The 16895-nt window shown below is 38.3% G+C and overlaps 1 protein-coding gene across 2 annotated transcripts in view; it reads left to right on the forward strand.

Annotated features, from left to right (window-relative positions):
• GRM7 (glutamate metabotropic receptor 7) overlaps positions 1 to 15750 on the forward strand; it is a 1070009-nt gene extending 1054259 nt beyond the window's left edge. Inside the window, exons 9-11 of one of the 2 annotated variants that reach the window (XM_049862738.1) lie at positions 5888 to 6134; positions 11872 to 11963; positions 15558 to 15750. In XM_049862738.1, coding sequence (XP_049718695.1) covers positions 5888 to 6134; positions 11872 to 11942 — 318 coding nt within the window. In that variant the 3' untranslated portion in view covers positions 11943 to 11963; positions 15558 to 15750. Of the gene's footprint in view, positions 1 to 5887; positions 6210 to 11871; positions 11964 to 15557 lie in introns of those variants that run through there. The other variant, XM_049862739.1, reaches the window with a different exon arrangement.
• Positions 15751 to 16895: the final 1145 nt, after the last annotated feature.

A 16895-nucleotide genomic window follows, 5' to 3' on the forward strand; every position in this document is an offset into this window, starting at 1 on the left:
AGGCATCATTGCAATTGAACATTCAAATATAAGCACGGTTCTGCATGCAGAGCAGATGAGCAAAGGACGTTCCAACAGTGAGAACAGTAGGGGCCAATGTATAATGTTAAAAACAAAGCTGTGGTGAGCAATTAATGCATTATGCATTTTGTAAGTTTACTTCCTTTATCCCCTCCCTTCTGCCACTAGAATGCATCTCTTTCATGTCAGAGAACATGCCTGTCATAATCACCATTGTGTGCCTGGTGCCTGGGCCAATGCAGGCCCAGGTAGCTCAGTAAAAATGGTGTGCTAACATGTGGATGAGTGAACAAGAAGTCGAAAAGTAAGAATCAGTGTATCTCACATGCAGCCATTCTGGAAAATACAACTTGGTGAATTTGTAGCACATGGTCACAAGTTAATCTATATCGATGGTTTTACATCCCCTATCCCCCCACAAAATAAAAGCCCAGAACTCTTTTTCTAATTGAATTTTCATATAAATAAAAGTAATAATTTAGTATAAACATGCTGTCAGTTTATTTTTATAGCATGTATTTATTATTAAAGATATTAGTAGTAATGACACTAGATGAACTCAAAAATCTAAAAGTGGGTTTTTCGTAATAGTTCTGTATGCATCCCTGTGCTCAGTGAATTTTTCTTTACTTTCTTTCTTTTTCTTTTTATTTCTCTGAGTGGTATTGTCTTAGTTTTCTAGTGCTGCTATAGCAGAAATACCATAAGTGGATGGCTTTAACAATGAGAAATTTCTTCTCTCACAGTCTAGGAGGCTGCAAGTGTGAGTTCAGGGTGCCAGCTCCAGGGGAAGGCTTTCTCTGTCTCTTGGTTCTGGGGGGAGATCCTTGTCATCAATCTTCTCCCAGTCAGCACAGGACCCCCAGGTCCAAAAGACATACTGTCCTCCTGGTTCTTCATTCTTGGTGGCATCAGGCCCCTTACCTCTCTGTTTGATTCTCTCTTTTGTATCTCAAAAGAGATTGACTCAAGATACAACCTAACCCTATAGATTTCAGTCTTGCCTTATTAACATAACTGCCTCATTAACATCATAGAGGTAGGATTTACAACACATAGGGAAATCACATCAGATCACGAAATTGTGCACAATCACAAGATATTGGGAATCATGTCCTAGCCAAGTTGAAGGCATTTTTGGGGGACACAATTCAATCCATAACAGGTGTTGAGGATGTTATGATTTTCAAAGCCTAAAACCTGTCACTATTGTAACTATTAAGAGCTTGCCTTGCAATCTTTCAGAACAACCTTCAGTTAAACTGATTCTGAAACTTAAAAAGGATTGGCAAATTTCAGTCAAAGCTGCTTATGAGCACTATCTAACAATTTGTCTAATTTCTTAGCTCTGAGTAATCTAAGTCAGGCAAGGAGAACGCAACGAACACTAACGGCTACACCAAGGTATGTTGAAACAAGGTATCTCGCATTGTTGGGTGAAAAGTGGACACCTACCATGAGAGGCCACTGTTCTTTTCACCCTCAATGTAGCACTTCGTGCTCATTGAGTTCTTCTTTTGTGACTTTTAGATGAGAACATCCATTGAGCAGATTCTGCTGAGAGCCCAGCCTGGCACTGAACTAAGCAAATACCCGTGTGTTCTATTAATATACTTGCCGGTATTTGGGAATTTCTGGGTGGTGCATAAGGTTAACGTGCTTGACTGCTAACAGAAAGGTTGGAGAATTGAGTTTACACAGAGGCACCTCAGAAGAAAGGCCTGGCAATCTACTTCCAAAAAATCAGCCATTGAAAACCCTATGGAGCACAATTTTACTCTGACACATATGGGGTCACCATGAGTCTGAGTCACTTGAGGGAAACTGGTTCTTCTTTAGTCATGAATAGATTTTTTTTAAGATATTAAAACTAGTTAATCAATAACACGTGTGAGAAGTTTAAACATATGAAAGTTATGACAGAGAATGTCTTAACCTGAGATCTACCCCCCAACAACCTAACCTGGCAGGATATAAACATTGGCAGCTAACATTTCATGACCATGTATTTCCCAGGCACTCTGCTAAGCACTCTTCATACATTTATTAAACAGATCTTCGCAACCACCATATGAGATAGGCACCGTTATTATCTCCATTTTGTAGTCGAGGAAACCAGAGACAGAGGGAATAGTAATTGCCAAGGATTCCATGAATCAGACTTTGAGAAATTATTTTTCTGCAATATTGTGCAAAACTCTTCTCTGACTTGACTGAATTCCTTGCCTAAATCCTCTGGAGTTAAAAAATCTGAATTATTCATGGTGCATGTTAGAGAAACCATATTCAACCCTGGAGCAAAAACTGGATTCTAGAAGTTCATTTAGGTTGATGATAAAATTAAGGCTTAATTATCAAAACACATGGAAATTCCAAGATAATCTGGTCTTTCCTACAAGCCTCAGCCATCACTAGTGGCCAAAGTGAGGGAAGCGTTTTTCTCCATTTGGGACAGACAGCCAGAATGGGATTAGGCTCAACTGAAAGCCAGCCCTGAAGGAGAGGCTTGACCTCAGCAAACTGTCTTCACAGGAACTACTGAGCTTTGAGGGCGAGGACTAATAATAATCACCAGATCCTTTACATTTCTAAAGAATTTTTAAGGAGGATAAAGTAAAATGATATGAAATACCTAAGATCAGACAAAGTAATATAGTATACAGTAAACAAACAAACAAAAAACTCTAACCCACCGCCTTCAAGTCGATTCTGACTCATAGCTCCCCCATGTATAGAGTAAGCATCAGGTAAAATAGGAACATCAAGGTGACTGAAAATAAATACGCTGCAGTGAGTTGTAATAAGCTAGAGTGAGGCAGTGGTGATTCAGTGGTAGAATACTCACCTTCTCTATGCAGGAGACCCGAGTTTGATTCCCAGCCAATGCACCTCATGCATGGCCACCACCCGCCTATCAGTGGAGGTGTGTGTGTTACTATTATGCTGAAAAGGGTTCAGCGGGGTTTTCAGACTAAGATGGGCTAGGACGAAAGCCCTGGTTATCTACTTCTGAAAAGCAGCCATTGAAAACCCTATAGATCATAAAGGACCAAGCTGCAACTAATCACGGGCAGGGTGCAGGAATGGTTGCATGTAGCGCTGTCATGAGTGAAGGGCTGACTCATGGCGGCTCAGAACAACAAAAATTGGCTTAAAGAGTGTGCTAAAGGGGACACAGGGATGAAAAAATTAGAGCCTTAAGGTGAACCTCCCATCGAGGACTAAAGAAACAGCAGCTTAGTTTCTCTCCTAGGACTTTGCGGGGTATGATCCTATGGACCAGTATCCCGGAGATCCCTGTAAACTGAAGTCTCCATATCTTTACACCTATATACTCATTTAAAAAATATTTACCTAGTACTTACTACATGCCAGTGTTAGCACTTTCCCAATATTAGCATATTTAACCACCAGTATTATTAGCATCCTCATTTTACAGATGAAGAAACTGAGGCATAGAGAAGAGAAAGACCTTGCCCAAGACCACAAACCTAGTAAATAGGAATTGAATTCAGAGAGAGTAGTCCCAGGCTCCTCATTCTCAACCACTTTACTATGTAAGGAGGGTTCTGGGGGTAGAAATTTGGTCAATGACATTCATCTTGGATTTTCACATACTTCTGAATTGTCACCAGAGACTGCAAAAATTTTCCAAACAAAATATCAAAGCCTTGATGGGCTCTAGTTTGAAAACAAGGAAATTAAACCCTCCATAAAATAATCATCCTGAACAGTCTTTGATTAAAAAAAAGTCTGTATATATACACATACCTATTACATACACACACATACGTGCATATTACAAATGTATTATTTGTAGTTGTATGTAAGTAATAAACAAAACAAAGCAAAAACTTTATGATTTCTTCAGATGCAAAATTTGCTGGTTTCAGCAGAGAAACAGAAACAAAACCTAATATCACATGGATCAGCATATAACCCCCTTCCTCTCTTGAACTGGCTTGACCATGGTTTGCAAAGCTGTCATTAATAGGGTGATAGCAGTGACATGAGGAAAGGAAGGACCGTTGTCTAGAGTCCAGAAAGCCCTGTGACCGTGGTAAGCCTTTCTCAAAGAGTGTAACCTAACAGGGCGGGATAGATATGAAAGTCCAAATGTATTCTAATAGGAAAAGAGGAGCTTTTAAAATATGGTCTAATTCACAATCAAGAGGGATCATTAATTCAATATTGTTTTGTCTTTCTGTTTTGCATTCATTATGTGTTATAGAGACTGAAGCTGGCAGCTCCTTTTGACTATTCACAGACATACAAATTCAAATTAATGTTTGTAGGAAAATTGTATTGTGTCCAGACCAGACAGAAAAGTCTAGTTTGATTTTTTTACTGGGGCCTTATTTTGAAGAATTAAGATCAGAATTGGCCAGGAAGCAAATATGTAAAAATTATTTTATGTTTAGAGAAAGTAAGTTATAGGTAGGATGAAGGTGTCCATTATACAAAACCAGTGAGCCTATCCATCATATATGCCTCAAGTGTCCATTTGCCCAGCACTGCAGACACAGAGACGAGGTTCCTGCCTTCATGGAACTCATGGCCTAGTCTAGGAGATGGGCTGTCTAATGATCAGAGTAATAAAAGTATAATTACAAACTAAGATCCATGCCAAAGGACAGTTCTTTGAGCATGTATGAGTAAAAAGCTGGCCTAGACTTGAGAAAGAGGCTTTGCATGAAGGCAGCTGGCATGGATTCTCTAAAGCAAGGGAGGAACATCATATATAAGAAAAAAAAAAAAAAACTGCGTGTATAAAGGTCTGTGGTAGAAGGGAGTGCAGCTTATTCAAGGTCTGATGGAGTGGATAGAGCCCTGGGGAGAAAGAGGATGAAATTGGTGGAAAATGAGCAGGGGGAAGTCCATGGAGGCATTCTTGTGGAATATCAGGGAACTAGGCTTTCCACTGACATAAAAGGCCATGATATCTAGTGTTTAGAGATCATTCAAAACACGAACATGCCTGAGCATATGGGGGGCTCTGTCATAAGGCACTTCCCAAACACAACTCAACCAAGGCAAGTTGTCTTTAATTTTTCCTTTGTTGATCTTACAACTCCCCACATCATTCAACCATCTCCTTTTCAAATATACCACCACAGCAATGATTTAACACATTGGAGGACAAGTAAGTGGTTGCCCTTCTGATTTCTCCAGGAAGCAAAAGAAGACAAGGACAGCTATGGATCACCATCTAAACTGATAAACAAGGCAGTGTCAGAACAAGGTTTTGCATCCTACGAGCAGTTTGTCAATGCAGAAAGAATGATCAAGCCAGTGTCCTTGGATCTTGGGTCCCTTGTCATTGGTGTTTTGTAAAAAATAATTAAGCAAGAAGGGGTTAATTTTGAGAGAAATTCAACTCACTATTTTGTAGGTTATGGTGAGGGTGCACTCTCATTAAAAATGATACAAAAAGAGACATATATTGATATAAAGCCTTCTCTGTGTAGCAAGAGATCATAGTATATTAACCCTTCTGAGTGTATGTGGGGGATAAAAAATAACCACCCCTTACTTGAGAATATAGATTCTATAATCTTCTTGTCTCATATTCAGCTGCAAGTCTGATTAAAGGCACTTCATGGAAGCCTATTCTGAACTTTCATGTAGGAAGCTTCTCCAGGGCAAACAAGTGCATGGGTTCATCCAGTGCCATTCAGTCAGTTAGTCTACACATAAATATTCCAGTAAACGTACAGTCATTCTGTCTTCCTTTTTATCAGAAGTCCCTGGAGACTGCTGTTTTCCCTCCCAAGCCATGTAATCATTCTTGACATCACTTTAAGTGTTCAGACTCCCTCTGCGGTCATTTGATTTGTAATAGTGTCTTGTGTGTTGTGTCTCCTAGCTCTACATACAAACTACCACACTTACAATCTCCATGAACCTAAGTGCGTCAGTGGCGCTGGGGATGCTATACATGCCGAAAGTGTACATCATCATTTTCCACCCCGAGCTCAATGTCCAGAAACGGAAGCGAAGCTTCAAGGCGGTAGTCACAGCAGCCACCATGTCATCGCGGCTGTCACACAAACCCAGTGACAGACCCAATGGTGAGGCAAAGACAGAACTCTGTGAAAACGTAGACCCAAACAGTAAGTAACTCTCCTTTCCTTTTATTTTACTCACCCTAGAAAAGGTGGTGTGTGTTTGCCTTTCTTTGCAGAAATAGCGTGGCCATTCTTATCTTATGGTTGGGTTGCCTTGGTAAATACTAACTTCTGCTCTTCTGACTTTGACTCATTCATGCCACTGTTTTCTTTTTTCTCGCTGCTGGAAAAAAACCTTAAGGGGCTCTGCTTTGGAAGTGTAAAAGCTCCCCTTTCCTTTGATACCAAATTCTCCCGTTGACATAAATATACTTGTCGGGTTGTAAGCCACCTTTCTTGCTCCATTCCTTTAGAGAAACAAGAACTTTCACACATAATTGAAGTATAGCAATAGGAATGAGATTGGAATATTTGAGAACTTCTTTCCACTGTCAAGTGAATGTGAAGAAAATTATTATTCTTTACTAAGCAGGGATGCTAAGGGAAAATGCATACACACACACAGACACACACAAAATATTGAATAAGACTGGCAAACTTTCATCTAAGTATACAGGGCCAGGTACTACCATGCTAATGGCATCACCATGTGGGAGCTACATCTACCACACTACTGCAGAGGGGCTTCACCAGGAAAGACTAAACTTTATGGATGGGATAAAGGATGAAATGTCAGATTTGAGATTCTACATGGAATATCTGCAACACCCTGGGTAGTCTTTAGTGACCCTTGCAAATGACCCAAAATAAGATGGACTTACAGGCATCACTTTGTAAAATAACAAGACCAGTTCAGACATTAAGTGCATAGAATTCCCAACTGCTGATTTTATTAAAAATGTAGTGGTAAAAGTGAATTTCAGGCTAAAAATACAGCTTCCAGGATTTGTTTCCCAAGAATATTTAGACCAGTTCTATATAAAATGAAACAGATTCAACTGCTCAGGACATTTTCTGTTTTAAAGGTAGAGGGGTTTTCAGATGGTTCATTAAGTCATTTAAGACATATTATTTTTCAGTTGTGAACTGATTTTGTTGTAGCCAAAGACTTAATGCCAAGAGGAAAGGAGCCTTTATTTTAAATACACTGAGATAATTCTTTTTGCCCTAAAAATAAGTGAGGAATCTCTTAAAATGAAAAGCTTGGTCCTGACAAATACTGTGCAGAGATCCATAAACATGGCCCATCTCCATTTCTAAATAGTTGGTTGATTGAAAATTGTGAAACACTTTGAAAATACGGAGACATAACACAGGTTAATTAACAACACTGTGGGTTTCACTTTGACTTTTCAGTAGCAGATATTTGGGGGCCAGGCCAGAGGAAGGAGAAGGAACACAGGGAGAGAAAGGAGAATCGGAATGGGTGTAGAGGCTCTGTTCTTATGGCTCCAAAGCACCTGGTCAATGGAGAGGAAAGGAAGTTAATGGAGAACTATTGTGATATTTGTTGTGATACAGGAAGAGCTTTTGGGTTGAGATGGACTTGGACTCAAACCCAAGCCACTACCTTACTGGCTGTGTGACTTTGGGAGAGTTACTGAACTTTTCTAAAGCTCAGCATCTTCTTATATAAATAGAAGTAATATTGTCTGTGTTATAACTATCATGTGGCTAGTAAATAATGTATTAATGAGACATTAGGTATTAATTCGCTTCCATTACAAAAAAGGCCACAAAACTTTTTTAAAAGTACATTTCAGTGTACTTGGTTTTGTAGATATGACAGTCCAGTTAAAAAGATACACTGAACACCGTGCAGCAAATGAGCCTGATTCCCAAAAGGAAATATTTTCATGAACATATTTGTGCATCATATATATACATACACACACACATAAATATACCTATATTGATATTCATATCTTTTATAGCTTTTTATTCTGTGACCCTTTTCCAGATTTGCATTCTACAAAATCCTTACCCTGGTGACATTCCAATAACAGCTTTGCATTTATATCTGTCTACACACAAATACAAGCTTATACAAAATAATCTAGATACTGCCTGGGATCAATAAACAGAAATTATGGTCAAAAGTCTGTGTGTATTGAAAACCAAATGGCTGACTTAGAAGTATTGAATTTGGGCAATTAATTCAATATTATGCTATTTAAAATATTAGCTTTCAAACAACATTTCGACCATTGCTAACTTTTAACAATTAGGCCTAATCCTTGTTGAAGCTGTTTGGGGTAAGACAGTGGTTGTTGAAATACTAATACAAGCATCAACTACCTTTTGAAACAGCTACTATGCCGAGTGTTTTGAACAGAAGCTCTTCTATAGTCTTCATAAGAATTTGGTAGACTGGGTATTATTATTCTCATTTTACTGAAGACACTGAGGCTTAGCAAGATTAAGTGACATAAATAAAGTCACACATCTACAGAAGCAGCAGAGGTTAGGCTAAAACCCATGCTTGTTCCTTTTTGCTACTGTGTTTCTTAGGATGTGTGTGACATGTCATAATTTCAATGCAGAAATCAATTTTTGACCCCTTTGGTAATACAGCTTGTATATACAGAATATAATGATGTTTGGTGGCAGATTCCTCAAATAAATGTGCTGTGAAATGTATTTTGCTTGCTGTGTTGTCTACAAAGAAAGGAGGAATCTGAGATCAAAGAAGGCTGCCCAGGTAGAGGCCATATCTTACAATTTAAATATTCAAATATTTAATTATCTATGTTAATCACAGCAATGATTCTACTTGGAATTCATTTGGTACCTTTCCCTTAAACAAGTGTTATTGATTTTGTTTTCACTGTTGTTATGGTGTCTACACAAAACCAAGACAAATAGTTCAGAAAGAAATGAAATTAAATAGGAACTTTGTCTTGCAAGTAATCTAAAAGATATATGTGTATTTTACCGTTTTGGTATTGTGTAGACACTCCCTAAAACATCATAAAGACTTGGACTAGTTACTTGCTGAACCACAGGAGGAGATTCATGTACCTCCAAACATTGGGGTTTCTGATGACCCAGATCTCAAAGGACTTGAAGAGGAGTCGAAAGACCTTAACCTCATGAAAGCTGTCCAATAGAACCTTCTGCAATGATGGAAATGTCCCATATCACAGATATAGCTATTGAGCACTTGAAATAAGGCTATTCAACAGAAAAAAATTTTTTTTTAAATTTTACTTTGTTTTAAATAATTTCAATTTTAATAGCCAACTGTGGCTTGTGGCTACTATGTTGAACAGCATACTTCTAGAAATCAGTGTATCTTAACAGGAAAAGATTTCATTCTAAGATCATTCATCTGAGCCCACATTGGAACTAGCTCCCCAAATTTTTGCATTGATGCTGATCCGGGACAAAGTCTACTTAAAGGTATATACAATATTTGACCTGAGACAAAAATCCATATAATCGTCATTTAAAATGACCCAAAAATGAATCACTAATATGGAAAGAATAATATCATAGATAGCCATTATACTTGGAAAACCAGTCCCTAGCAATGCAAAAACTTATGTATATATGGGGAAAGAGAAGTAGTGAGAAACTCTGATTAATGAAAACAGACAACAAGACTATTCTGATGACAGGAAACATTATTATTACATTCTATTTAATACCAAGAGTAGTTCAAATAATCTCCAACTTCTGACCTTGGATAACAGAGATGAAGGAATTACTTGGTGGATTTAAGTTTTCTGGTCAAAAATAAACAAACACACAGACCATGCACTTGAAAAAATGCCATGTCTTTCCAATGGAGAAATTCTGCACACTGTTTTTTGAAAGGCAGTATCTGAGAGGAAGTGGAGGTTGTAGTGTACCTTGCAAATTAACAGGAATATTCCCTTATCCATTGTTATCCTCCAGCCCTTAGTCTCAATGTATTTCAGCTTTCAATGTCTTCATTATTACAATGCTGGTCCATCATTGCAGTTTGCCATCTGATGCATGTGTGCTTTTACTCATCCAACCCCACAGTGCAGCTACATGTCCACATACCAATGAATTTGCTTGTTGACTTCATAGGGGCAAAAATTAAAACTGCTCTAGCACTGTCTGATTTTCCCTAACAAGTTGAATTTTCCTTATAGGTTGTTTCACTAGTTAAATTCCAGTTATTTGAAAGACAAACTCCCTTCTGTATTGAACAAAAAAAAAAAGAAAACCTCAAAATTTTAATTTATCCGTGTACTACTGACTTATTAGATATTCAGGGTTGGACCAATGCTTGCTGGTCTCTGCACTCAGATTGAAATACAGCAAGCCCAGAGTGAATAGGAGTGTAGCTCTGCATTCAATTTTTTATTTATACAACTGAAAGTTCTGTTGCTGGACATCAGAAGGGCCTCACCTAACCTGGATAGCTTTAGGTCTGGTCAAGATGATGCCTTCTCAGCCTCCCTTTCTAAGAAGAACCCATTGCCATTGAGTTGGAACGGACCCCCCAAACTCTGGTTCTTCTACCTGCGTCCTGAATTTGGCACATTTCCTTGCACTTTCCACTGCTGACTTGGCATATGTATGTTCATGGCAAACTTGTAGATGCCAGATAAACAGGAGGACTTGGTTGTGCTTGGGCCTTGGCTTACTGATGGCCACCATGGTTGTTTTACAGTTGGATGGATGATGTTAACTAAGAGGCAGCATGGCTTCATTGGGATGGGTGAATAAGGACTGCTACCTTCCTTACCTGGACTGATTGGAACCAGAAAATACTCTGTGAATTATCCTCTGGTCGGATGCTCTCCTTTATAGAGGATCACAGTGCATAATGCTGAGTAGCCTTAAGCTACCTTTGTCATAAGTTTACATCCATTTTCTAAGCCAATGGCCCACAGGCAGTGCAGACAGACACTACAACTAGCTAGGCCAGTTATAGATTGTTTATGTAGGCAGGGCAGCGGTAACTGGAGGTGGCAGGCAGGTGGGCAGCCTGGACCACACCCCCTTCCTTGGATGTAGGGATGTGGGGCTGATAATCTGAACCTGTCTGAGATAAGGCCTGGACAAATACTACATAAAAGACTGGTTTAAGCCAATGAACGCATTGTATGGCAAAGAATCTCATGTTAGGGTAGTGATGATTTGCACCTATGATGTAAATTCTAAAAGAAGGCATTTTAAATTTAAGTTTTATCCTGATGTGTTTTTACTACCATTTTACATTTTTTTAGGAAAATAATAAATAAAAACTTGTGCTGTTCTCAAAGAAAGCAATTATTACATAAACTAGTAGAGCTATCCATATGAGGAGGTATTTGATTAAAAAAAAAAGAATAACAACAGAAAAAAAACAAACAAAACACAGGCTACTAGAAAATGGATGTGAGCACCTGACTGTACACAAGTAATGATGCCTAGAAAATTCTGGAACACAATCCTATGCTGTGTTAATTTGTTTTGTTTTGCTTCTTCATTTGTTTGGATCCCTAACATGCTCAACATTCTGTTACTTGTTTCATCCTTCTGGACTAACCACACAGGCTGGTCAGCATAACTGGGCTAGGCTGAGAAAAAAGGGATTGCAACAGGAAGAAAAGAATGTCTTGACCAGATAGATACATTATTTTTGACCTGGTTCCCTCAGCTGGTCCAACACAAGCAAGTAAACCCAACTGTTTTAACCAGAGAGGCACCAGTACTCCCATGTTCAGAGGTACCTGAGTTGTGGTGAACTGGTATACCAAAGACTGGGAATAATGTCTATGGTCTCTATTGCAGCCTCCTCTCCTAAAGGAGGAAAAAAAATAAAAGGAATATTGTATGCACATTTATTTTATACATACCTATATATTTACTTTTCCTGTAGACTGTATACCACCTGTAAGAAAGAGTGTACAAAAGTCTGTTACTTGGTACACTATCCCACCAACAGTATAGCTTTTGCCTGCTTTCTAAAAGGTAAGAAAACAATCTAATTTTTACCTACTTGTGTGTTCTTGAGAATGAGAAATGTTTCCATGAAAACTATGCATGATGACCTGTAAATTTATCTATATGAAGGAACTCGTTTTCAAAGATGATGCGTTTGATGAGTTTAGCGCCAGCAGCTGCTGTTGGCCACGTGCCTGGTATATTTTCTGGAGAACATGTGCGTGGGTGTGTGCACGTTTGTCTTTCCCCAGCAAGATAAGTAGCCAATAATGGAGACTTGGTACCAGTCACTCTGATACATGCTCTTCTACCAGTGGTGAGAAGTTATTTTTAAATGTATGTTTTCACACTCTGGGTTTGAGAGACAATGTGGAAAACCTGTAGGGAGAGAAGGGAGATGTTTGACAAGCCTAGTAAAAATGTGCGTTCTGCTTTATTTTTATAAAATGTATTCAAAGAAACATATACATTCACAGAAAGGTATTCATTCAAAGAAACCATCAATGGCCTTACCATCCTAAACACAAAATTGTCTTGGCTTCTACTTTGCAGCAGAGAAACAGAAAAAAAGTTTGGTGGCTGGGTTTATAATGTGTTGAAGATGATTTGGTGATCATAATTTTTCCTGAGGAAAACACTGAATCAACTACGGTCTTCCCACAGAAGCATGGAAAGAGTCAGTGAAAGACACACAAGGCTAAAGATGGCCTTCAACATCAGGCAAACCCAGGAAAGAGACTGAACTTTTTTATTTCCCAATGAGTATCAAGAGCATCCAGGTTAATAGCTTAGAAGAAATGTGTGATGTGTGATGTGTGAACTGGAGGTGTGAATGGGCTGGCACAGGCTAATTGATTCACCTTTGATGGTTCCATATTACATTGGGCTCTTGCTAAAAAATATATGGTCTGAAAGATTTATTGTTATCACTCATTATTTCATCATCATCATTATCATCCACTGTTTCAGACTAAGCAATATTATTACACAGAGGAAGGAATATTTGCTTTGGCAAGCATCCTTATCCAGCTAGAATCAGGAATTAAACAGTGGGAAAATAAACACGGTAGAGAATGTGGAGTAGACTTATTAAAATCATGTGGTGGCTTTGGGTTCCCTCTAAACCTCCTACTATGCTCATAAAATAGACAGAGCGACATAGGTGAGAGATTCCAAGAGATAGAGAGATATGAGGTTATATCATGCAAGGGGAAAAATAAAAAAATATTCCTTAATAATGTGGTCTTTCTCTTCTCTCTGTCAATAACATGAAACTTTTCTCAGATCATTGCTGTGTTTTCCAAACCTTGTTTTTGTAATGGTTTTCTGAATACAAATAATATCTTGTCTTTTTTTTTTTTTTTACTTAAATCCGCTTAGCACTATAAGACAGGACAAGAGTACTTTCAAAGAGTAATTACGTTTCCTGTTGATTTTATATGGATTCCTGCAACTCAGTCTTTAATTTCAGATGTATTGTTCACATAGTTGCTTCCTTTTTTCCATATCAACATGGTCTGTCCTAGTTTTTAAAATAGGGCATTCTTTCCTCCCAGTGAATATATAGCTGTATTCCAGTGAGATTTCAAGTTTTTGGAGTACAAGTGCTTGTCAAAACACTGCAGCTCATCACTTTAATAGTCCTTTTACACAAGTCTGCCTGAGACTAAATGAGAAGGAATTTTCCCTGGGTAAAAATGGTAGATTTAATCTCAATCCATTAAAAATTCTCTTTAGCTCCACTCTAAGTTGATGTCTTTTGGTTTAAAGAGTGCAAGATGAAAATATTTTAAGTCAATTTTTTATTTAAAAAAATACTTTTAGGATGTGACTAGAAATAAACTCAAACTTTTTGCTAGGATCAGCTTGTTTCAACAGTTTTTATTAGGTGCTCTCCTGTTCTAACTAATATTAAAGGCAGTTTTTCAAATTAAGGGTTATCATCTTCTATAGCCACTTAAAAAGACTGGTAAACCTGGGAGAACAGTGAAAAAATTGCTTAATGTGTGTTCAAATTCATTTCTATACGATCATTTTCAGGGAGACAAAATATTAAAGGAAAAGCTTTAGGTTCAAGAATGAACTTTTATGCTACTGTGCTATTGAAACTTCAATTTTCAGGCCCTGTGCCCCAACCAGACATGTTAAGTACAGCAAATCAAACATTTGCTGGTAGGGGATTGAAGGAAGTAGGTTCAAAGTCAGCCAGAAGAAACCCTAACCTGGTTTGAATGCATTCCACGTAATGCCTTTTTAAAAAACTTGCCTGTGACAAACACTATAGACCAGACATCAGCAAACCAGGCAGTAATGCCTGTAGCTTTCTTTCTTTTTCTTTTCTTTCTTAATTTTCTCTTCCTCCCTCCCTTTTCTTCCTTCTTTTCATTCCTTCCTTCCTTTCCTCCCTCCCTCCTTTCTTCCCTCCTTCCCTCCTTCCTTCCTTCCTCCCTCCCTCCCTCCCTCCCTCCCTTCCTCACTCCCTCCCTCCCTTCCTTTCTTTCTATTATGGTGAAAATGTATGCAACAAGACATATGCCAATTCGACAATTTCTACACATACAATTCAGTGGCATTGATTACATTCTTCAAGTTGCACAGCCATTCTTCCTATCCTTTTCCAAATGCCTGTACCTTTTATCTGAATGTTTATCAGTTTTAAACTCTGCAGAGTGTTACCAGCCTGATGACATTTATTTAAAAATGTCATTAAGTCATAAAAGCACAATTAATCTGGCATCATCACCAGGTCAGGAGACAGGTTGTTTGGTTAGAAGGTAAATTTTCGCATCACATGATGATGTTCTGATTAAAAGAAAAACTTTAAGAGTTCAATTCAGCCTTGTAAATTTGGACATTTAATAGCTCCGAATCCTATTTTTACAAGGTTATATCCTTCCTAGCAAGCACACTGGTTATAATATCATTGACTTCTCACAAAGTTACTAAGTGAAATTATAAAAATAGTAATATCTTGTTTCTTGTAATTATTATATAGATCTTTTTTTGGAATGGTCAAATCCTAGATTTTGTATCATATTGAGAGCCTCCCTCCTCTTCAACATTCTTTGTGATATCTCTGAGCTAACTGGAGAACGCCTCAATTTAAGACCCACTTCGGAACTATTCTATATAGCATAGCAAAGACTATACCTGACCTTTGACATTGAATCACCTTAGAAATAAATACAACTCTAAGTCTTTAGGGCATACTTCTTTCTGCCTAAGAACTCTGTGAAACACTATCATTTCTCTCTCATCAAATCTGATATCTCAGTATCCTGAAAAACCAATTAAAATTGCCAAATATGTTCTGCTGGAGCCCTGGTGGTGTAATGGTTAATCACTAGGGCTGCTAACCAAAAGGTCACTAGTTCGAATCTACCAGCTGTCCTTGGAAATCCTTTGGGGCAGTTCTACTCTGTCCTATAGGGACACTATGGGTCGAAATCAATGGTAGCTGGTTTGTTTTGTTTGGTTCTTGGTATGTTCTGCTACTTCAGTTCAGCTTAGAGAATGGGTTGAAAGTTCACACGACTAGTATTTCTACCAGCTCGTAGCATAAAAGAAACATATACATCATGCCTCTATGTTATGAAAACTACATCAAATTCTACATTTAAGCACTGCACAGCACAATTTGGCCACAATTTATGGACCATGAGAGCATTCTTAATGTTTTGCCGAGTACCTCTCCTCCGGGCCAGTGCTGAGGTGACGAAGACCAGGGCAGAAGTGGACAAGGAGCTCAGAGCTGATGGAAGACCTGCAGGTAAGCAGTCATAATTCTGGGTGACAGGGATTCTAAGCAGACCCATATGCCAAGTGCTATCGAGCTTTCTGTAGAGAGCATCACCCGAGAGGTTTTATTTGAGCTGGTCTTAAAAGATGAAGGGCTCCAGGCAGCCATGGCAGGAAAAGCACAGAAGGCAGGGAAAGGTATGCTCAAAGAACCAGGAGTACAAAAAATGGTGCGTTCTGGGACCAGAAAGCACTTCTACGAATCTGAAGGATTGTATTTTAAGGCCAGTAGTGTCAGGGGATGGCATTAGGGAAGCAGTCGAGGACTGGAAGGTCTGAATCTCCTTTATTTTTCTGCCTTTAGCGCACTGCCTGCAAATAGTACTTTCTCAGAAAATGTGTGTAGAATGAGTAGCATATAATGCCTCATGTACCAAAGGCTTCTATCTATAACCTAGTTAAAAAAAAAAAAAAAAAACATTGCCATTGAATCAATTCTGACTCATGGCGATCCTATGTGTTACAGAGTAGAACTGCTCTGTAGTTTTCTTGGCTGTAGTCTTTATGAAGCAGATCACAGATCTTTCTTTCGCAGTGCTGCTGATTGGGTTCAAACCGCCAACCTTTAGGTTAGCAACTGACCACAAACCACTTGCATCACCCAGGGACCTAGAACCTAGTAGGTGCACAGTAAATATTTATAAAAAAAAAATTATTTATTAATCATAAGAAAACACCAACTCTATAATCTCATTATGTGGAATTGTATTCTTCTAAATAAAGCCTCTAAATTCACATTTTTTGACCCTAATGTCTCAGGTTTCAAAAACATGTTATTGTTTTTATGTATGACTTCTAAAACGCATAGTCCCTACTACATCTGTGCCTGTGTAATCAATACTTCTTTGGATAAGCTAAACTCATGTATAAAACCAGCAAAGTTTCAAGCTATTGCTTTCTTTTTACAGGTTATGAATATCTATACCATTTTTTCTTTCAGAGGGCACATGAACTGGAAAACGTCAATTGGGAATGGATTCTAAGCACTTATTTTAAATGCTTGGAGCTTCTAGTTTGGTACACACAAAAACACAAACAATCAATTTGATGATTTTATGGTTACTGAGTACATTTTCTCAAAGACTGGCCTCCAGTCTTTAAAGATTTGTTTTTTCTTTTAGCCCCCAAGACACACTTGCATTTAAAAAGAAAAAAGTGAGT

This window comes from Elephas maximus, chromosome 20 (assembly GCF_024166365.1).
Source record: "Elephas maximus indicus isolate mEleMax1 chromosome 20, mEleMax1 primary haplotype, whole genome shotgun sequence".
In the NCBI taxonomy this organism is placed as follows: Eukaryota; Metazoa; Chordata; class Mammalia; order Proboscidea; family Elephantidae; genus Elephas; species Elephas maximus.